At 33.1% G+C, this 24,820-nt stretch overlaps 1 protein-coding gene across 1 annotated transcript; it reads left to right on the forward strand.

Moving 5' to 3' along the window:
* The first annotated feature begins 5,502 nt into the window (after nt 1-5,502).
* Nucleotides 5,503-24,485, forward strand: LOC124360281 (zinc finger protein 260-like). The gene is made up of 5 exons (XM_046813764.1): nt 5,503-5,814; nt 14,277-14,408; nt 16,214-16,288; nt 17,204-17,311; nt 22,669-24,485. Exons 1-5 carry the CDS (start codon nt 5,683-5,685, stop codon nt 24,265-24,267), a joined length of 2,046 nt encoding a protein of 681 aa, XP_046669720.1. The 5' UTR covers nt 5,503-5,682; the 3' UTR covers nt 24,268-24,485.
* Nucleotides 24,486-24,820: the final 335 nt, after the last annotated feature.

Raw genomic sequence — 24,820 nt, forward strand, 5'->3', positions numbered from 1 at the left:
GTTTTATTCAACTTTACCATTTACAATAACAAATTTTAATTAATTTCAAATTATGTACAATGTTTTAGTAAATAAAATATATATCTATAGTTAAAATTTGTGCAATTCTTATTTTCATTCAATTCCTTGTTCCTATTGTGCAATTTAATAATATTCATATGAATAAATATTCTACCGAGAAAAAGACGTTGTCACGTAAAATCTTCGCCCGTAAAACCGACTTTACAGGCAACCATAATTTTTTTCAACTTGTATTTTTACCTATTGAATGTTAAAGTAGTGGGATTTATATAAATGTTATGTAATTTTGTTAGTTTAAAAGAGGATTTTGATGTCTAAGGAAGTACATAATAAGAACAGAACAAGGTTTCTGTTTAGAATCATGTCCAGGGGTCCATCAGACCAACTTCCTAATCGGAAAAGGTTTGGACCTCGGTTTTTTATTTTCTTAGAACTCCCAGGTGAAGTAACAATTATGTGACAGAGTGGATAAGAAGATCGTTTTCAAATGTACATTTTTATTTTATTCTAACAAACATTGTGCTAGTTCCTTATATATGTTCAAATAATTGGTTTTGAGAACATTCTTTATGTCATAGTTTAAATGTTTATACTTAACTGATATTACTTTACTTTACTTTATTGTCGTACTGACACATAGTTGTGTATGACAGAGTCAATGGTACAAATATCTATAAACTAATACATTTTACATACAACAATATTGTACTAAAACTAAAATTAAACTTAACAAATTTTAAAATTCTTAAAATATCTAAACATTTTAAAGTAAATAGATTAAAAAAAAATCTTAAGTCAAATATAAAATTAAAGTTACGGACCATTTAACACAGGACGAAATAAAGCAACAAAAGAATCCAGACAACTACAAAAAACACACTAAAACTCTAAACTAGTGTAAAATAACTCCCCAACCGATTAAACCCCTCCCCACCGATCAATAACTCTTTTAGGTGATCTTTAAATCTTGTTTCTATGGGTTCGTTTTTTATATTCCGGGGCAAACAAGAGAAAAACCTCGCTCCAGCATTTTGCGGTAAATTGCCAGCTAAAGCTGAACGATGAGGAGTCTGGAGTAAATTAATGCCAGCTCTAGTGTTGTGCTCATGCATGTAATTACCTGTCAATGTATTTTTGCTTTTGAATTTGGAAAAAAATATTGTTTCATAAATGTACAAAGCAGGAAATGTCATTATACTTCAATCTGTAAAGACGTTTTTACATGAACTTCTCCTGAATCCAACTACCAACTGAACCGCACGTTTCTGCAACACAAACACTCTTTTCAACAGCGCCTGTGATGCTGAGACCCAGATTATCAGACCGTATCTCATCCGAGACTCGATCAGTGCGTGGTAGATAAGTTTCATCAGATGTTGCATAACATTCATATGAGTCTCCCACCTTAAGCATTCATCAATTTGAATTCCAAGATATTTTACAACAGAAGCCTGAACTATCAATTCCTAATGAATATGTATGCATGGATAATCTGACTTTTGAACGTGAGACAACTCAATAAAACAAAGTTTTGTTAAGTTAAAATGTCAATTTCTGTTATTTAAGCATTGAAATATGTCTGACATAACTAAATTACTGTTAACTTCGATATTTTCTAATGTTTTTCTTGAAAAGACTATAGCAATGTCATAAGCGTACTTTGTGATTTTTTTTATAATTGACTAATTTCAGTTGATTGTTAATGTAAACATTGTAGAGAATAGGTTCAATCACAGAGCCTTGTGGTACTCTATGTGAGATTGGCTGCCGGTCCGATCGTTGGTTCATAGCCTCCACACTGTTCTTGCTGAGAAAGATACGAGTCCAGTCATATTACAGCTCCATCACCTAGCCACAACCTTAAAATAACCTCCATCATCACATCTACCACGCTATCACGTTTATCCAGACTACTCGCTGCCTGTGTTACCAACTCAGCAACTGTTTCGGTTATAGATTTTCATTTTCAAAACCCGAACTGCATCGGACATAATATGCTTTTTATTAATAAATGGTATCTAATAAATGGTAACTATTAAAACCCCAATTTCAAATAATTTACTGAAAGACGATATCTTTGAAATAGGATGATAGTTATCTAAAGAGCCCTTCTGTCCTCCTTTGAAGAGTGGTATGGCTAAAACTTTTTTCAATATTGAGGGAAAGTGTCTTGTTAAAAAAGAGACGCTAAAATCTGCAATAAGGGACGAGAAATGTGTTGTGAACATGCCTTCAACAACATATTCGAATTTTATCGAGTCTGGAAGAGTTTTATTATTAAGCAGTTTGATAGCTTCAATTATTTCAGCAGACCGTACCACAGTCAGTGTAAGAGATGGGTAAGGCAACCGTGCCGGCACGTCTACAGGCAATTTGGGCGGTTTATTTAGAATATTGCAAATTTCAAGCTCGTTGTTAACAAAAATATTTCCCAATTTAAGCGACATGTTACTTGTTGGTACCACAGGGTCGGAGGTATTAGGCTCAATTATTTTGCAAGATTCATTACTATCTGAAACTCTTATGTTTACAGAGAAGTGGTTTCCCTTAGTATGTCATAACTTTCTTATATATTCTTTTGTAGTTTTTATAATAAGATATTTTGTTTTAAGTTGGGTTATATTTTAAATTTGCATGTAGAGGCTTCAATATTTGACTAGATTTAATAATTCCAGGCGTAAGCCAGTTCTTAAAAGTGTTCTTGTTTTTATCAAAGTTTATAGTTATATATGGATATGCGACATTTATATGGTGATTAAAAACCTCCGAAACCTATGAATTGATCATCTACTAATGTATTGTTGGAAGTATTACCCCACCTCTTGTTTTTAGAAGATAATTAAAACAATCCAAATTTTCAGTCTTTAAATACCGAACAGTGCGGAAGATGGGCACGTTCAACGCCGACCGGTCAATTCTCACAATATGAGCCGGGTGGTCTGAAAGCCCCGACGGAACAAGCTCAACATCCACATGCCGAGCTATATTATTCATAACCCAGTCTAGAAGTGACGCTCTACCAGTAACCAGATCCACTCTGGTTGGGGAGTTCACCAGCTAATAAGATCTCTCATGAAGTACACATCTCCAGTTGATTTACACCAATCGATATTATTATTCTGGCATATTCAGAATTACGGAATTGTATTACTACAAGGTTAATTGTCTCTTCTACAACCAAAGTACAGTGCATAATGGAGTAACATTATTTTTTATTGCTAATAACTTACTGTTTACTCTGACATGGCTCAGTCTCAGGCGAGAAATTATGATGATTTCTTTCCTTGACAGTTAACTATTTTAAAACCAAGTAACATAACTTACCTTTTTACAATATGTTTGTATCAGTGCGAGCTTTTGGAATTAATTCAAAGATTACGAGGGCGGTTTGTTAAGTCAGTGACTTTTTTGAATAAAACAAATCTTTTTCGGCAATTAAACATTTTACTCTTAAATATAATCACCTTCTAGCTTAATACATTTAGTCCAGCGTTTTTATAACTTTTTATTCCCTAAAAATAATACGTTTTCTCAAGGCTTCAAATATGCGTTTGTTTCTGTAATGACTTTTTCATTTAACCTAAATATCTTGCCGTCCAGCAATTAATTTTTAGGTTTGGAAAGAGGAAATAGTCGCAGGGAACTAGATCTGGAGAATATGCTGGATTTGGTAGCAGTTCTTAGTCAAATTCATGGATTTTGGCCATCGTGACTAAACTAAAGTGTGCACACGAGCATTGTCTTGACAGAACAGCACTTTCTTCTTTATTAAATGCGGCCGTTTTTGCTTAAAATCACCGTCGAATCTATCCAAAAGCTCTGAATAATAACCGCCAGTTATTGTTTTACCCTTCTTGGCATGACCTTGATGACGGACAGACTCACATTGGCCTTCTTTGGTCCACGCTCATCCAGAGCAACCCACTGTTTCAATTGTTCTTTGGTCTCTGGCGCGTTGTGATGAATCCATGATTCCTCTACAGTTGAGAAAACGGTACCAAAACTCGTCCAGACTACGGCTGAACATCACTAAACACTCTTTGGAAGTGGTCACACGGTTGCGCTGTCGACCAATACGATCGAGTGTGAGCAATAGCGGCACCCATCTCACGGAGAGTTTCCATGTCCAAATATTAGTGTAAAATGTGATGTACCCGTTCGATTGAAATACCTACAGCCAAGTCATGCATTCATTTTATTCTCCGATCGTCTAATATCATTCCACTAATAAAAAGTTAAGCCACCATATGAGAGATTTTTGCCGGGTGCAAATGGACATGGAAACAGTGACTAAAGCCGGACCCCAACAGACTTCTTTGTTGCTCTGGGTATAGGTTCTTTTGCTAAAGACATTTTTGTCCTGAACAATCTCAGTAAGCCTTTAATCTGTCACTACGGACGTAGATCTAACATTGCTTTCTTGGTGTACTCTGCGGTGCTATAGGGCAACAAAATCAAATATCTGAACCAAACATTCTGGAAAAAATAATAAGGCCCATGTTCAGACGCCTCATTAGACACATTGTAAATAATTTTTTTTGTAAAATAGGAAATCATAATTAAATAAATACATATTTTCAAAACAGTATAAAATTATACTAGTGATTTTCTTGTAACATGTCCACGGTATAGTAACGAGGTTTGTTATTTCTTTTGTGCACTGATGTATATATTAACAACTATTGTTGTCAATTAAAAAAAAAATATTATCTGTACTCACTACCAAACATAGGCCTAAATACAAGTGAATATTTAATTTTGTAAAATATATTTCAAACATAGTAAATTGATCTTTAAATACGAAATGAATTACTTAAATGAAGCCAAATTAGATGATTATTAGACAGAAAAATGTACTTTATAAATCATAAACATCGAAAGAGCTATTCTTTTCGTATCTTGATAACTATTCTTCCCTTTTTTGGGTAATCATTCTTCCAGTATTCAATCGAAGATGAACAGTAAAAATAGGAATTTTTGAAATCGGAGGGATAGTTGGTAAACTCTCAAGTTATATAATTTAGAGGCTGATAGCACCTTGGATATAAACTAACAAAATTACACATCGATTGAATATTCTAAACATTATAGTAATTTGGTAATAATATAGTAAGGCATTTATTTTCCTAATTCATCCATTGTTGACACACACTATCAATTTTTCAAATTTTCCACCAATCGAACCCATCGAAATAGTGGATATTCAAATATTCAAAAATTACACATCGATTGAATATTCTAAACATTATAGTAATTTGGTAATAATATAGTAAGGCATTTATTTTCCTAATTCATCCATTGTTGACACACACTATCAATTTTTCAAATTTTCCACCAATCGAACCCATCGAAATAGTGGATATTCAAATATTCAAAGTTCTGACACATTACGCCCAACGTAGTTGGAAAGAGTGTTTACCAGATTCTAAAAACGGATTTTGAACAAGAACAGCTGATCATTGTATAGTATAGTTGATCTGGAGAGAAGTTGAGGTCAAGGACGTCACAATTCTTGACATTCTTCCATTTGTTGTATTTTTTAAAATATTTGTATCCTAAGCTTTTATGGCTTGAAATCTTTACTTACAATTAGGACGTGAATTTATTATAAAATTTCTATTATCTTTGTATCTAATGTTTTCTAGATATAAATATTGAAATATGAACTATAATAATTTAATTTGCCGTTTATGCTTGTTTGATGCTAGTGGAAATGTGTCAATATTTACAAACTATGATGCCGATAGAAATGGATATCTGGCTCACAAAATTATGCAAATTGCTAATGTACAGGTAACGTGTAACCTATAATTTTACTGATGTATGTTTTATAGGTTATGACTGGTTGATAAGAAACTTGTACCAGTTTAATGCAAGCATATTTCCTTATGTTTAAGAGAAGAGGTAAGGCTAACACTTATTTTTTTCAGCCAAACGGAGATTATATATTTTTAAGGTTCTAGTTTTAGAAATAAATAGCTTAACAGATTAGTGTTCTTAAAGAGGATTTATAAAGTGGGATATCTTGTTTATAAACCGTTAGCTATTTATTATACTCAGTTTTAATATAATATCTGCTGTTTTCACAAAGTCCATGGTGTAATTTCAGCCTGGAAAAGAAATGATTTATTACTGAACTATATTAGGGTATTACCTTATATAGGCTAATTAGAGTTCATTATTCAACTTAATTTGTGAGGGTTTTAAATGTGAACTACTGGAGTGTTAAGTTATATGCCACAGTGGCGTCATAGTATTGGCTACACAGTATAATAAGCGGCCACCAACACAATTACATTATGAGTATCTATTTTAAATATCAATACTATTGAATATAACATTTGACCTACAGATATTGGCTCAAAATGTTTTTATAAACACAGAAATATTCTAAATGGTTACAAGATAACGACATTACTCCTTTAAATCCAAATTGTCCAGTTTTTTATTGATGAGATGAAAACTAGAATTAAAGGTGGAAATCAAATAGTGTTTCGCTGCTAGAAAAGTAAGAACAAACACAATGTATCTAAAAACGATCTTGAGAAGACTTTGTTTTGGACATTCTAAATTTGGTATTGTAAATATAATGAAAAATCTTATTCTATTTTATTTGAAATAATAAAAACTATTACTTTTTTTTATTAATGAAAGTACTTTTATGATGGCATTCAGTAACTGCAGAAATACCATTTTAGATTGGCTAAAGTAATCGTAAGTAATACGCTGTTCAACCATCCTTTAGATAAAGCTAAGTTATTTTATTTAATCTGAAACAAATACATTTATTTTACATATAAAAGTACATCTGATTGTGGCTGCTTATTATATTGCAGCTATAGTATTTTTATATTGGACAATTTACTTTTAGAAAATGCATTGGTGCCAATGTTTTTCACCCTTTTCTTAGGTGAATTGTAAAGGTAAAAACGCATGCCAATCTTCAAGTCTGTATAGGATAATTCTTTGTCCATAGTGGACAATATCCTTCTGGTTCCCAACAGAACACTGTTTACCAGTTTTGTTATAAAAGTAGCAGAGGTGGAGTATCATACCAAATAAGTTAACTTGTTTTAAAATAATCATGCATACAAAGGACATACACAAAGACGGAAATCTAATTGATCCATTGATAAACAATGATTTTGGGGTGATTGAAGATAATCCCACTCTTTAAAGGGTATTATCTTACACATGTGCACAGACTCATATGGATGTTTAAGTTAGAAAGTGAGTTAATAGAGTGAACTTTTTAACGACTATTACATGCAGTGCTGGATTACAGATTTTGAGACTATGTTACCTGAATTTCAAATTATAATTAATAAGTATAGCCTATAATTTACTTGTGATGACAAATTATTAGATTAACTTAAAATAAAACTTATAGAATAACAAGTGTGATTTTTGGAAATTCTATTTTCTATCTGTTTAGGTATTATATTTCTAGCTCAAGAATAGTTGGTTGTATGCGACTTTATTTATGTTATGAGATATTCAGATTTTAAAGTTTGAAATTTTATACGCCTATCGTCCCAGGTGCCACCATGCACTTCTGCCATGCACTTCTGGTGATAAAAAATCCCGTGACATAGTAACTCAATTAAGCTCAGATAACATAAGTACTCGTAAATGTTAAATTAATGCAAATAGGAATACAGAAATAAATTGCACTAAGCGACACAACTGCTGCAGAAACAGTATCCTTATAGGGTTACTACTAGCAGCTATGAGACTTATCAGTGTTATCTGATCTGACCTGGCTTGGCATTATCTGCTTATGCCTGGCAGCTACCTTGACTAGTACTACTTGACTCTACAACAATGTAGACAACCAACAATAATCTAAATTTATAGTATATTTTCGTTTTCCCTAGTAAAAAACCATGTATCTTTATGATTAACAAGTACGGTACCATAAGAATAAATATAATGAAGTGTCATTCATCAAACCTTTTATGAGTTCAAAAAATAATGTGTCATAATTTATTTGTTGAGAGTAATAGGGTTGTATATGACTTTTTTGTGTCTATGTCTATGTGTTACAATCTTATTACTCAAAAACTGATTTAATTAGTCACATAAAACTAACAAATTCTGTTAGCAATGGTTAGACCCAGCTAAATCTCTGTTACTACCTTACAGGCCGTAAGTCAAATTTACTCCTAAGTCAAATCCACCAAAAACAATATACACCCATTTTACTCTCTGCAAAATATATGCAAATTATTTTCAATGTGTTTAAATAACTACTCTCTAAACAAAATGTTGAGATATCTCAGTTTGAGAGTTAACCACATCTAACATGTAGATAATATGATAACAGGAGTTACATTTTTATTTAATTTAGTATTATTTAACTAATGTTTAATTTAGCTTGTTTATTTCTGCATTTAGTCATATATGGCAAATATTAATAATAATTAAAAAAAAACAAAAAAATATCTTCCAGTTTTATGTTGATAACTATGAAAAAGTGAGTTTTTTTTACATTTTTCAACCAAAATGCAACTTTCAAAATTAACAATTCTAAAACTTGCGATCTGATTAAAACCTAGTTTTTAAAAAAGATTCAAGTTGCCTGTTTTTGAGTACATGTGGTTTTAGGATTGTAGAATTATATTAAAAGGGTCATTCCATTTCAAACCAACAAGGCACTCAACCTGACCATTTCAGATTTAGTTGAAACGTTGTGTATTTATACTCTCTGAGATCCTGAACTAAAATATAATTTTAAAAAATTCTATCCCTCATAGTTCTTTAGTTAAACATTTTCAAATATCGTAATGTGCAGTGCTTTTTAACGTGTGTTTAAATCTAAAATCTGCTCTAACTATAGTTCTATTAGCTCATTTTAACACTATCATCATTTCTTCCTGCTTGGACATGTCTGTTCAAGTATCAATGGGTGAAGTGAATAAAAAGTAGTATTTACTTCAAGTAAATACTTCGAAGTAGTAGCATTTTCTCAGAACGATGTGAATAATAATATACTTCCACTGGGTAGTAAGTACTTCGGGCCGTCCGGATTTGGTGAAGCATTTACTACCGTAGTATTTACTACCCTATAGCACTTACTTCACTTTTATTTTCCTTCTCTTATCGATAACCCCTCACCGCATGTTGGTGAACAAAACTCAACGTTCCTACGGAGTTCTGTTTATCTGGGATATCCATGTACCGGCTCGTCGGTGCATGACTCACTTGTCTGCTGTCTGTCAGTCACTTACCATTCTGGGTGCTGACTATGTCGTCAAGTGATGAGGCCGGTGACTGTGCTGACGTTGAGCGGGACGTTGTTAACAGAACACTTTTTGTGCGACTATTGAGTGAAAATTCAGTTGTCATAGAAAAGTCTAAAGTGCCAAGTGTCATGTGTGCTAAGAAGAAAGCTTGGGATATCATATGTTCAGAATATTCTAAAGCCACCGGGAAAATAGTTACTCCGGCGCAACTCTCAAAAATGCTGAACAACATGAAAACATAAATAAAGAAAAAAACTGATAGAACAGCAACTGGAAACAAAAAAATTAAACTTAATGACTGGGAGAAAGAGTTCTTACTGCTCCTTACACAAGAAGAAAATCCTGTTTTTAAAAAGGTGCCGGGAGCTGCTTCAGTAGGAATTTGTGAAGGCGAATCTGCTAAAAACACAACCTCATCTAAACAGAAGGGAGCTGATAACATGGAAGTAGAACACCAGCCAAGTTGTTCAGTGATTACATCAAAGCAGCCTGTGGTAGCTGTGAGAAAAGGAGCGAAAAGGCTGTCAATGCTAGAAACGGACGAAACAAGGGATATGTCCACTCCGCAATTACAGCGTGCAGTGTTGCTGCAACAAATGGAACTCCAAAAAATCCAGATAGAAAAAGAAAGAATATTGCTAAACAATTTGAAGAAGACTGTCAATGATGCTTCAACTGACACGGAAGACTTATTTTCTTTGTTTGATTAATAAATAATTTGTTGTAAGTTCCAAATCCTATCCCCCCATATAAAAAGAAAATAAATAAATAAAAAATAATAAAATTAAAAAACAAAAAAAATTATATAAAAAATAATAATTAAAACAAAAAAACTATAAAAATCATGTGTGCCTGCGATCGTCGATTAAACAAGACATTTAGAAAACTGGAATCTTTTAGTTAATTTACCTGCAGAAGAGAACAAATTCCAGTTCTGGAAACGTCGTGTTTAATTTGTAACACTTAACGATGACAAATGTCCGGAATTTCCTTTTATTCCTTTCAGATCAACCATCGTCAACAATTAACTTTAAACATAGAATTAACCTGTAAATAGAACCTGATGTCACCTCCTTGACAATAAAACGTGACAAAAATACAGCCCACATTTTAATGTTTTAAGTTTTTTACACCTGAAAAAGAGGATGATTTCCATTCCTCGAAACGTAGTGTTATCATTTATTGTAACATTTAAAGATGGCAAATGTCCGCAATCCTGTTATTCCTTCAAATCATCCATCGTCAATAACAAACTTTAAACAAAGAATACATACATATATATATATATTATTTTTTTATTTTTTTTATAATACTTTAGAACAACATACATTTAACATAAGAGTACATCAATAATGCAAAATATTAACTTCAGATTTCACAAATATGCTCGATAAAATTAAAGTTAAGTATGAAATAATAACAGACGCCTAAACAAGCCTTAAAAATCAACTAAAAACAACCATCAATTACATTAATATATACATTTTGCAGCATAAAAAATGTCAAGTATTATTTAAAACAGAATTTGGATAATCTCTTGACGCTTTTCAACACCTCGAGTTTTTGTTACGGCATTTTCTATTTGTTCTTCCGCAGCTAACTCTTCTTGTTCTTCTTCAAGGGCAGGATTTTCTTCAAGCTGGTAGTCAAAGTTATCATTCAAATGTTTACTTATGTTATGTAGAACTGCACAGCTTACAATGAGTTTGGGAATTTTTTCCAGAGAAATCCTCACACAGTTTGCTATTATAGGAAACCTTTTTTTAACTTGACCGAAAACTCTTTCAACAATAACTCTTTCTTGAGCGTGCAGCCGATTAAATTGTATTTCGTCTTGATTGCGGGGAGGTTTGAAGGGAGTAATAAGCCAAGGTGAAATGCCATACCCCGAGTCTCCCAACAGACAAGCAGCCCCATCATATCTGGCGATAACCTCTCTTACCTGGCTATTTCTCCAAATTCTCGAGTCGTGAACACTACCCGGCCATTCTGCACAGATGCTGGTAAATTGTTCGGTCGCATCACAAGTTGCCTGCACGTTTATACTCGGGTATCCTTTCCGGCACACATATTCATCACCAAACAATCTAGGTTTCAGAATTTCAATCTGTGTACAGTCAAGTGCACCAATAACCGAAGGCAGCCTAAAACGGGTCTGCCACAAGAGTTGAGCATCATTTATTTTTCTCACTGAATTCGGAAATTTAATCCAATGATGTGCTCGGTCAGTAATACAGTCCATAACATAGTGAAAGGTTTTACAAACCGTTGAGCGATCGACTCCGACATCTTCAGCCACTCCAATTTGAAATCCTGGATCAGCCACAGCGCGTAAAAAAATTTCCATTTTCCCCCTTGGTGTCAAAGCCCCTCCTTTTGTCTCATCACTTTCAGGCAGAAATTCAGCGGTCAAAAAATTAATGCTTTCATCCTCAAACCGTAAAAGTTGTTTGTCACTGACGTGCCGACGCTCACGATATAACTTACGTTCACGAACGTGCATAAACATCGCCATGATGCCGACTGAACTAAAACGAAGTCTGACCTACACCAGACTCCACAAAAACGAAGCAGTTACTACAGCAAGGTAGTAGTTGCTAGGTTTTATTCACATGAATCTGGAGCAAATACTACGGGGTCCGGAAATATGAAGCAAGTACTACCCTTTGGTAGCGCTTTCTTTTTTATTCACTTGAAACGAAGTAATTGCTTCAAAATCAGTGTAACGAAGCAAGTACTACTTTTTATTCACTTCACCCAATATCAGCAGATCAACAAAAAGCAAGCGTGATAAACAAAATCAATCCTTATACAATTGTTCACACATGGACTATCAATATCATTTCTATATTGAAGACCAACATTTAAAAAATCAATAGAATTACATGACTTAAATTATTTAAAATTAAATTTAAATCACTTTTATTTTATTTTTAAATATAGTTAACTGTTACAAATATTTGTTATTGTTTTAAAAAATTGGTTTGCATAATTTTTTGTTTTATAACAAAGAAAATGGAGTTGACACAAGTTTACCCACTTGTAATTATATCTTAAAAGCAGACTGTAAAAAATGCTATATCAATAACTCTGAAAAAGTTTGGACATCACTGATGTATTTTTTACATATCTCCTGATCCTATCATGGGCACACTCTGGAATTTGTATGGTGCATTCACAAAATCGTGAATTAAAAAGTATACATTTTTTAAAATTAAAAAAACACCAACTCAAAGATTTGTCAACTACATTTTTTTGAGTTTTAATAAAGAATTATGTTTTAGCCAATGTGTTCAAGTTAAAGCCCATAAACCCTTTTTTCAAATGAGCATCTCTCAGCTCTCTAGCACTAATAGAACTAGTTGTAGCAAATTTTAGATTTAAGCACACATTAAAGAACACTGCATATTGTGATATTTGAAAATTTGTAAATTAAAATCTACGAGGGATAGAATTTAAAAAAATGTTATTTCAGTTCAGGCTCTTAGAGGGTATTCAGTGCATAACCCAAGTTTCAGCCAAATCTGAAATGGTCAAGTTGAAAACTAATTTTTATTGGTTAATTTGACATATAATGACCCAAAAATGGTTGTTAAACTACTAATGTAACTTTTATTCTTAACCGGGGGATTAGATAAAGTCACATTATGGAGCTTTTCAATCCATTTTCTTGTGCGATTAATTTTGTATGAAACATTTTATTTTTTAATACAGATTTAATTGAACAGATTTTGTTTATTTACCAAGGCTGTCACCTGCTCGTTTAAACACGCTAACCGCCAGACTACCTAGAGCATTGTTCCCGTGGAAGAACCACTTCATCACAGCAGTAAATAATGATATTCGAACTCCTTAGCTTTATTGCGATCGTTCGATTTTAGCTAACATTCATTTTCATATATAGAAAGACAAACGATAATCATGGATTGGTAAGTTGAATTGAAAAGGAAATGATAGATAGACAGTTGTATGAAACCTACCAAAATCCAACAAAGTGGCTTCATGACGTGTTGATAAGTTATTAAAAAATGTATATGATTAACCTTCACAATAAACTCTGTTTACTAATTTGTTTAGCCTATTTTTTTTTCTTGTTAACAACATGGTTACCCATAAGCTAGATGTAATTGGGGTCACTTTCTCGACTGATAGAAATTGGGATGTTTAATGAAATAATGTTTACCATTTTCAATACCGATGTTAAATTTCACACAACATTTCAATCATCTAGGTTAATTTGTTTGATAGTTATCGTCTGTACAGAGAGACAAAAATTAGATTTTGTCATTAGTAATTGGTGGTAGAGTTTTTACTAATTTAATAAAGACTAATGTACTAAAAAGCAAAATACCATATCTATCATAACGAAAAACAGATCTTAAATGTTAAAAAAATAGCAATTGTACATAGTGAATTATATGCCAAAATTTGCTCCATCTATGCCAAAATTTAGATGGAAATTCACATCTCAAAGAAAAAACCCTAAATACTGATCTTTTATCGTTTGTAATATTGATCTTTAGGCATCTTCTAACATTAAAAAACAAAACAAAAGCACTTGACACACACTTTTTGGACATTGGATGACACTCTACATTTAAGCTTTTTATTAGATCTCTTTATAAGTCTGTTAGTTTTAAAGGATTTGAAAAACAGATAATACTTGAAAATGCTAAAAATGACATAAAATAAAAATGGTCACCGTAAACAGTTTGAAAATAAATAAAAAAATATATGTTTATCTCTAAACATTTGAATTAAGGGTAGCCTATTAGTTTACTCAGAGACACAATTCAAGGTGTTGGATTACTTTGGGAAAGTTCCCAATAAGTGACTAGGATCTCAATATTAATTAAATAAAAGTGAGAAAATGTCTTAAAACAAGAGTAACAAATTCCTACCTAAACACAGAAAATAGAAATTTAAATAATCCAATTCTAGTTATAAGTATTTTTTTCAACATATAATTTTTTCACTGAGTCTAAGATTTGATACATATTTATGTTTTAGGTGTATGAAGGAGATGGATTACCTTCACTGATATGTCGAGGCTGTTTGAATCGGGTAGAAGGATATTTTCAATTTAAAATTCAGGTTGAAAAGTCAGACTATTTTTTAAGACAGCAAGTTTGTTCTTACCAGGTAAATCATACTGTATATTAATGTGAAAAATTTAGATTTAAATTTTTGTGATTTCCTGCTCTATAGATATTTATTTGTTTATTTTTATGCTTATCCTTATGTTGTAAAATAAGTGTAGATTACGTATTTTAATTGGGAACTACAATTTTATTTATATATACATATACATAGCAATGTGTACAGTCTAGATATGGAAATTCACTCCAAATGAAAGAAATTATGAAACTAAAATTGTATGTTCATCTTTAAGAATACTATTTTTTATGTACTGTACAATCATACTTTGTTCAATGAGTGAGGTCCATTGGAGACTAGAAGAAAAATTAAATAGGCTTTAAAGCATGGGTTGAGTTTTTTAACAACATTAATGGTCTTTTTATACAGGAAATGTTGTAGCTAATATCATCTCAAAAGGTTTATAAAATTGCTGTTTCTTTAACAGACTAGGGATACAACTTTTAACTTACTAACTCCAGCATGATGGAGCATCACTATCTGAATTAAAAACACAATGACCATAAGGGCTCAAGTAAGGTGAATAGCCTTGACACTTTGTTTGTATGTTAAGTTTTTTGGACTCAAATCATTGTTTGAGTTAAGAGCTTATCGCTCTGTTTGTTTAAATGGATATTAGGTGTCAGAATGCCAATTGTGGGTATAAATCTAAATGTAAAAGGAATGTAACATGAAGTTCTTATCTAAATGAAATGAAAAATGTCTTCTATTAAAGAGGTGGAGTTAGGGCTATCAAGCCCTCTTGTTTACAATAGTATGATACAATTGCTGTAAATTATTAACTTATACTTTAAATATAAAATATCAAAATTGCTTAACATATACAAAATTAAATAAACTTAAAGTAAAAATCTATATATAGAAATGAATTCAAAACTTAAAATACAAAAGAAAAGTTTTTATATATTGTAATTAAAACATGAAAAATTCTAAAATGAAGAACAAGAAGATACATTCAATCACTCTCATACATCGACTGACCATGTGACTGCAACAAGCAGCACCACCTGTCACCTCCACAAGCCCCCAAGCAGCAAGCCCCTAACCCCCGCCCTGAAGCATGCATGGTCCTCAATACATCTAATATCATCAGAGAGAGCGTTCCATAGACAACAAGCCTGAACAGTAAAGGACCTATCAAAAATTGTTGATTGATGAATTGGAATTGATAGTAATGTGGCTCCCCTTCTTGTAGGTTGTTCACTAATATCAGAGATAAATTTTAAACGATCGGACAGACAAACAGGATATTTGGTTTTCATAGTTAAATGTAGAATCGACAATTACTGAAAATATTGTGCAACATGCTCATGACGTCGAAGATTAAAAATAAATCTAGTACAGTAGTTCTGAGCACGCTCAGGGAGTCTGTCCGATCGCTCACGGTCATGTCATTCACCAGGATATTACAGTAGTCAAAGTGTGGTAGTTTAAGAGTCTTAATTAACATCACCTCATTATTTACTTTGGATATTTTATATCTTGAAAGATTAAGAAAAGTTGAATATTCTCAGTATTTTTTATTGTAGGGATTAAGGTTATTTAAACTGTAAAATATCTAAGGCATTAAATTCATTCTCCATTGTTTTTATGTGTAAAACTTTTATTCATGCAGTAGAAACTTTCAAGAATACCCAGAATCCCCATCTCCCATATACACCCGGAATCTGGATCAGATCATTCAGTTAGTTAAAGTACTGGTGTTCTAGTGGAGGGTATGTACTGATCCTGTGAACGTATACAGATCAATACCTTAAATAAAAAATAATAATAATACTTTTCTCTTTTAGGCTGAACCATTACCTCCAGCTCCTGTAGAAAAGTCGTCTGAAGATGTTAAAAGTGAACCATTACCAGCTTTGAAGGTAAAAAAAATATGATATGTATAAAATATTTTTTATTAGATATTAACCCTTTTGCAACTAGGCAATTTGCTTAATGCATGTTCCATACTGAGAGGTCTTTCATCAGAGACATATTTTCAAACTGACAACCAAGTTTTAGACATATAGATTTTTTAAAACATCATATAATTTATTTATGATTACAGCTAGAATTTGCTCTCTTTTTAAAAGAAATTAGTATTAAAAAAGTATTGAAGTATTCTACATTGTAATTTAAACAGTAAAAAGTAAGATATTTTACCTTTATATGTGTGGTATTATGTTTCTGAGTTGGACTTTGTACAGATATCGAAGATCTAGCTCAGTATTACTTATAAACTTGTTAGTCTACACACACTACATTTTGAACCAACACAAAAATATTTAACATTTTTGTGTACTTAATAATTGTGAAGTAATGCAAATCCTTCAATTGTAAATTTTGTTCCACAAATATCACACACACATAAAACTTAAATTACTGAAATAATGTAGTTGCTCGTAGGAATTATAAAAAGTTTAATTTTAAACGCAATGCTCCAAATGAATTGCAACTGCTAGTGTACCTTAAAATATTTTTTAACACAAAAAAGAATGCTAACGGTTAAACCGTATATTTCTGACATCCAATTTTACACTGGCTAGTTTAGTGAATATCCATACACCCGGATGTTGGAAGTACAAGTTTAATTTACTTGTCACAGTACGGAAAGATTTACTACAATCCTAAAAAAAGATATATCTTTAATGAAAAATGTGTAATGAAAGTGTTGTTGTATGTGCAAAATGATATAGACACATTATTTTCTAAGGGAAGCAGTCATATCTGAGATCTAAACTATAGATATAGGAGAGCTATTATTCTGTATGGATCCTAACTTGAGTTTTCCTATTTAGAATGGTGTATACATGCCTGATGCCATATGGCCAGACAGTGTACAGAGCTTCACCTCCCTACAGAATTGTGAGTCTCTGACAGACACCATTGCTATACCAGCTCCTCAGGTGAGCAGAAATAGAGTCAATAAGATCACTGTAATAGGTTAAAGTTTATTCCATTATTAACAGTTAAGTTCTCTAATCGCCTTATGTAATTTAAAGTTTGTTTTTAACAATTGGAGGATTGTGAAGGTAACAGGAATTTTTAAACATTTTCCATCATTTATTGATACAAAACATTAGTAAATGTGCTCCAAGATCTGCTATCTGATCTCCTCCTCAGTTGGATAGTTTATTATCGTATTACAATTTAGATTTTAAAAACCATACCACAAGTGTATGGCATGCATTGGTATAAGTTAGAAATCACAAGATACATATTTTGTTTCACTTCCATGCATACAATTTCTAAGATCACTAATCATTATAAACTGCACTGAAGAATACAGGTCACTTTATTAAGTCTGTCAAGGTAAAAAAATATGATGTGTATAAAATATTTTTTATTAGATATTAACCCTTTTGCAACTAGGCAATTTGCTTAATGCATGTTCCATACTGAGAGGTCTTTCATCAGAGACATATTTTCAAACTGACAACTAAGTTGTAGACATATTATAGATTTTTTAAAAACATCATATGATTTATTTATGATCACAGCTAGAATTTGCTTTCTTTTTAAAATAAATTAGTATCCAAAACGTATTGAAGTATTCTACATTGTAATTTAAACAGTAAAAAGTAAGGTATTTTACCTTTATATTTCATATTTACAAGATTTTATCACTTTGGCTGATATTTCATCAACTTCGGCTGAGTTTTTTGGTTTTAGGGAGTCAATGGCTGTTTGGACTTCGTCTTGCGTGACTGGTCTGAGCTGAAAGATATGATTTGTCGTTGATGAGTCTGGTAACATATTAATTCTTGTGTTATTACTATTTTGAAGTGTCCTTTCAGCTATTGTTGAGAAAAAGTCATTCAGATAGCTTGAAACTTCTATTGGGTCTTCTACTATTTTATTGTTAATTTGTAAGTGAAGCGGTTTGTCTGGACTGCATTTAACTTCACAGTGTATTGTATGCCACAGTGCTTTTGATTTATTTTCTGCTCTGTTGATGTGGTCTGTAGCATTTTCTTTCCTTAGCATTTTTAGGTGTTGGTCATATTCCTTTTTCTTTGCAGCTGTTCTAACTAACTTTGCTAGTTCTGTAGTCTGCTCCATTTCCAGGGCTTTTATTCTTAAGATTAGTACATTCTTGATCCCAGCACTGAGTTTTCTTTGGTTGTCTGGCTCTTGACGTTTTCAGTGGGCATGCATAGTTTAGTATGGACTGAATTATGTTATGGAATTTGTTGTAGGCTTCATCTGCATCATGAGTTAGAATCACACTTTCCCAGTTTTGTACCTGTAGTTGTATTGTAGGTCTATTGCTTTTTTGTTGAAAATTCGTTTTTTTTTCTTTAATTTTGTTTTTGGCAGTTCTTTTGGTGATTACTGTGGCTAGTTGTGCTGTGTGGTCTGATAGCCCTCATACTTTCTTTTATCGGTTCATTTTAGATGAACTTCCTAAAATCATATTGTGATCCTGCATTGAGAAACATTTTTATTCTCTTAGGACAAGAAGCTTATAAATTGCACCTAGTCTTATTACCTTTGCACTGCTTCCGGAGTGACAGGATATTCTGGATGGGTAAGGTTGATGGTATGGACCACCTCCTATCAAGATGTATGAGGAAGTATTTAGGGCACTAATCTCAAGTCATGTCCCCTCGAAAGAAGGGGATACCAGCTCTGAACCAGCCTCTCCAGTCAAAGTAGGCAGGAGGTGGCACACCCTTATGTTGAGGCTAGCAAGAACTTCTGAGGTTAGGGAACGAACCCCACAAACTCCAACAGTCATCTTCCGCAGCAGACTATACCTATCGAATTACCCTTTCTCTGCTGGGTATGTGTGGGAGTATTGGACAGTTCACATGGTCTGCCAGTTGATAAGCTGATACTCACTGACGTGCCTCTTTTCTTCAAATATTGAAAGGGTTCGATTGAGAACTGTTTATTGAAGATTAATCCTTTGAGTGCCACCGGAATTTTCCCAAGTCATGTGCATAAAGTGCCGGGCTTTTTTTAGCACATTTGTAAGTTTTTGGGTAAAAAGCTGTTCAAAACAACTATCTAACAAATTTTAATACTTTTGTGTTGGTTTTTTCTTGTTAAATGAAGAATATGAGACATTATTACAAGCAAAATTTGCTTTATACAAATTTCAGTTTTTACATAAAAATCTTTTTACTTTTTTATAAAAAGTTATGTTTGAACCTAATTTGAGTGTATACAGTATTTTTAAGATATTTTTTCTTTATACCATGATAACGGCCACAAAATTTTAAATAAAACCCATGTATAATACATGATTCTACAATTATATGTATCAACAGAATGCTCCCGATACCGACATTTTTTAAATTGTACTTTATTTGTCAGAGTTTAGAAACTACATTGTAATAGTGCAGTTTTCACAACAAATGAAATATCAAGACAACACAAATAAATGATTAGTAAATGCAGAGACAAATACTTGCTTACATGTCTTTTGTATGGGTGTCAGCAACTTTGTAAAAATTAAAATAACCCTATTATTTTTACATTGAAAGCACACGTTTTTCGCTTGGACACAACTCAAATCACTACATTACTTTTGTAAAGAAATATGGTAAAACACTGTATAAGTTACTATTTTAGTTTGTGTTTACTGAAATGCTTGGATATTGGCACATAAACAACAAGAATGGCCGTTTCGCAACATAGTACTCATTCAATACGTTGTGACTGGAAGACAAAATCATCGCAGAGGTACTTCGGTATTATGGCAGCCCATTATTTTGGACGAGTTTTCCTTATCAGAAACCAAAATAAACTTTATTATAGTTTCTTAGTACTTTCCTTCTTCCATAATAAATCAAATACTCGATGAGTCATACTTCCTATCGTCAAATCGTCTGCAAATAGGCATACACTGGAGACCCTTCAAGTAGGCCTAGACGCATGAATCGAATAATAAATCGTTGTTCTTTTAGTTTTTGTTTTCATTGATTGTTGTAATAATTTGTAAATTTCAAAGTAGGTTAAAGAAAGTCTGTTCTTTTTAATAATGTAATTTATTTTATCCCCAATAAGGAAAACGTCCAAAAATAGTGGCCTTAAAACAACATATGTTTCACAAATCAAAGAGTAGGCAAAAACAAAAAACTCGTTCTTTGTTTGAAGTTTATTTTCGACGATGGAAGGATTGTGAAGGAGCAGGATTTTCCGGACATTTGCCATTGTTCAGTGAAACAAGAAATCAGTAACACATTTCATGTTTTGATGTGTCTGGCATGATCTGTTATTCAAGATAGGACATGGCAAGACATCAGAAAAGTGTTTTCATTATTTATTCAGCTTATTAGTTGTTGTTTCTGTCTAATAATAGACACTATTGGACTCATCTACTAGTCAGTTTTAGAATTTTAAGGTAATCACTAGAGACCACCCACCATTAATAAAAATAATAAATTACATTACACTGGTAGGTGAGAGCCAATTGCTTTATGAATGGCAAGGGAGTTGAAATGATTAATAAATTATTTATATTTTTAATAAATTAACTCACTAATGATACAAAGAGACTGAAAATAGTAACTTTCACTGTTTTTTACTTTGTTGTTAAATTGTACTATAACTAACGCATCTGACAGTTAGTTTTAAGTGTAATGCTATAAACATAGATGTGAAAAATTAGCATTTTTAAACATTTTAAATCCTTTTTCTACTCTTAATATTTTTTTCCAAAACAAGCTTGACTGTCAATTGTTCCTTTTATATGAGAAATTTCTCTCAAATTCCTGAAAAATGGTAGGTTGTGTTCTTTTACATATAAATTAGCTGTCAGGCCTCAAAACACTAGGGTAATTCGGAAAGTAAGGTCCGATTTGCGTTAACCAGACAAACAGTAAGCGAGCAGCGAAATGCGCATGCGCCCTGACTCACGGCATGCATTGCGCGCTGAACAACGCCATTTGCAGTGAAATCGTTGTAGTCTGCTGTTGTCTGTGCCTTTTTAAAATGTTTAAAACTATTGAACGTCCCGCCGACTGTGAAATACGGTCTGTAATACGGTTTTTGACAGCAAGGAATGTTTCAGCAGCGGATATTCATCGACAGATAAATGAAGTGTACGGTCCAAATGCAATGAGTGACAGCAAAGTGCAGAAGTGGGTGAGAGCTTTTAAAGATGGATGGGAAAATGTCCATGACGAACCACGATCTGATCGGCCGTCAGTGATCACCGAAGATTTGGTGAAAGCCGTTGATGAAAAAATTCATGAAGATCGGCGATTCACTGTTTCTTCATTAGCAATAGAATTTCCAAACGTGAGTAGAACCACATTGTTTAAAATTGTTTCTGAAATTTTGGATATTCGCAAATTGTGCTCAAGTTGGGTTCCCAGACTGCTTACTGAGGAACACAAAAAAAAGAATGGGTATTGCTCTTGAATTTTTGATCCAATATCATCAGGAAGGTGATAACCTTTAAGACCACATTGTGACGTGTGACGAGACATGGGTTTCCCACATAACCCCAGAAACGAAACGCCAGTCGATGGAGTGGCGTCACTCGACGTCACCGGTTAAAGTGAAAGCAAAACAAACATTGTCCACACGCAAGGTTATGGCGACAGTGTTTTGGGATAGATGTGGGATATTGCTAGTCGAGTTCATGGAGTGAGGAACAACAATAAATGCGGCCACTTATTGCAACACTCTGACTAACCTTAGACGAGCAATACAGAACAAGCAACGTGGCCTATTGACAGCTGGAGTTTCGTTACTGCATGACAATGCCAGACCCCACTCTGCCAACCAAACCCAAAATCTCATCAAATCGTTTGGTTGGAAACAGCTAGGACACCCGTCATACAGCCCAGACTTGGCGCCAAGCGACTTCCACTAAAAGAGTTCCTAGGCGGGAAGCGCTTCGACACTGATGACGAGGTGAAACAAGCAGTACAAGACTGGATATCGTTGCAGGCGGGCGACTTCTATGACACCGGCATTCAAAAACTTGTAGATCGTTATGACAAGTGTTTAAACAAAAGTGTAAATTATGTAGAAAAATAGTGATTGATGTCAGGAATCAAATAAAACAAGTTTTTTGAAAAAATCTGTTGTGGTTTTTTTTAAAATAAAAAACGGACCTTACTTTCCGAATTACCCTCGTATATATATTTTTGTGTTGATTTTTGAAAGAGATAAAATGAAACAGACCAAAATTTCAATCAACTCTTAATTTATATAAATGATGAAAAATGTAATTAAATTATATAAATAGTTTTAAATTAATCAGTGAACCTGGGGTATGTAAATATATATTATTTTGTTGCAGGAGGTAACAGATGTATTGGTGGAGGATTCCCAACCAGCATTTGAGTTGGCCAGAGCAGAAAAAGAGGAAGATAAATCACTTTTAGATTTGACACAGCAAGATGATAAAACTACTGAACAACCAAGTGAGTCTCAGGGAGAACATCAGAGAAGTCAAAACAGTGATTCTGTTCTAGGAGAAGGGTGTGTAACAGGAAAAAATGTTGTAGTTAGAGGAAAAAATACTGAGAACTATTACATAAATAACTTTTTTAGTCGAAGTGATGGTTTGGATTTAGAAAGCATCAAAGAGTCTGAAAAAGTAAAGAATTTTTACAATCTAGACCAGGGTAAAGAAAATAATACACTTGAAACCACTATTGATCAAACTGCAATTTTGGATACATGCAAGCATCCTGAATCAAATGAAATTGAGGGTGAGAATAATGATGATGAAGAGGAAGACAACAATGATGAATGTGGTAATCTAGAAGACTATGAGGACAATGATCCTTTACAGTCTGATGAAATATCATCTAAATCTAAAACTATGACAATAACATATTGTGATAAGTGTGATAAACATTTTGAGAAACCTGTTAGTTTGAGAAAACACCAATCTCTGCACACAAAAGAATCTTACAAATGTTCCTTTTGTAATAAAACTTTCAGACAAAGTTGGTACTTACAATCACATATTCGTACACACACTGGAGAAAGACCGTTTGCATGTACTATCTGTTCTAAAACTTTTACAGATAAAAGTGCATTGAATGCTCATTTACGAATTGCTCACTTTACAGAGAAAACTCATGTCTGTACTTATTGTGGGAAAGCTTTCAAGTTGAAGAAACAGCTAGAAAGACATGAGCGAATACATACAGGCCATCAATACCATCGTTGTGAGGTCTGTGGAAAATTATTCACCCAGAAAAGTAATTTGATGAAGCATTTAGTTTTACATTCGGGAGAAAAACCATTTCCATGTCCAGAATGTGAAAAACTATTCGCTCAAAAAGATAACCTTAACATTCACATTTTGAGGCATCACTCTCCACAGAATCCGGTGGACTGTGACTTGTGCGGAAAGCGGTTTAAAAACAAAATGACCTTGATGGGCCACACAAAGAGCAAACATTCAGATGGTGTTAAACAAATAATATGTGAAGTGTGCGGAAAGTTTTTTCCGGACAGAAGTTGTTTAAACTCCCACAAGTGGGTTCACAGTGCCAGTTCCCCAGTACAGTGTGACATCTGTGGTAAGAGTTACCCTCACCCCAGAGCTGTCAGAGTGCACAAGCGGATAGTGCACTCCGAAGTGAGAAAGTACTGTTGTGATGTTTGTGGAATCGGTTTCAAAACCAGCCAGACTCTTAAGCACCATAAGGTGGTTCATACAGGAGAACGTGCTTTTAGTTGTGAAGAGTGTGGTCGTTCTTTTGGTCAGAAAACTGCTTTGAAAACTCACCAACGTATCCATTCCGGATTGGAGCCATATTCTTGTTCTCGCTGTGGTGAGTCTTTCAAGTGGAAACAGACATGTGATAAACATATCGTAAAATGTATAGGAAAACCTCGCCGTGAGTGCATTGCTATCTCGGATAATCCAATTGTTTCATGAAAATGTTTTAAATTATTCAAGAGAAGTTATTAGCTTTATTTTTGTATGCCCTAGTTTATACACAGATTGTTCTGTAAAGAAAATAATCACATTGTTCTTGTGTGACCTGTTGGATTTATGTTATGACATTTTGTTACTTGTTAATTGAAATGATCTTTTAGATTAGGAGTAATTATAGCTAATTTTTTTTCACTATTACATATGAAACCTTGAATGCAGCTATTGTTTACTCTGTGACTTTCTCATTACCATCATGGTTACAATATCTTATAAGACCAATGTAAAAATGTTAGAATTTTAATTTTACCTTTAAATTTTACCCTGACCCTAAAAGTCAGGGTAAAATAGGGTTCTTCCTTAGACCAAGAGGAATCTATGTACCAAGTTTTAAGTTTCTAGGATCTCTCTATTAAGAGTTATTGCACAGACAGACAGAGAGCATGATTTTAACATACATTATCCTACTGGTACCAATAACCTGTATACACCTTGGTATGGTGTATTAACCATCTTGGTGACAATACTCTATAGGCAGATGTGATTTAAGAAGGAC

This window comes from Homalodisca vitripennis, chromosome 1 (genome assembly GCF_021130785.1).
Source record: "Homalodisca vitripennis isolate AUS2020 chromosome 1, UT_GWSS_2.1, whole genome shotgun sequence".
Taxonomy (NCBI): Eukaryota; Metazoa; Arthropoda; class Insecta; order Hemiptera; family Cicadellidae; genus Homalodisca; species Homalodisca vitripennis.

Excerpts from the sequence above, each read along its gene's own strand:
- LOC124360281 (XM_046813764.1), top strand. The coding sequence starts at position 5,683 with ATGAACTATAATAATTTAATTTGCCGTTTATGCTTGTTTGATGCTAGT. Across the intron at positions 16,289-17,203 it reads AACCATTACCAGCTTTGAAG|AATGGTGTATACATGCCTGA; the intron begins GTAAAAAAAATA and ends TTTCCTATTTAG. Across the intron at positions 17,312-22,668 it reads TTGCTATACCAGCTCCTCAG|GAGGTAACAGATGTATTGGT; the intron begins GTGAGCAGAAAT and ends ATTTTGTTGCAG.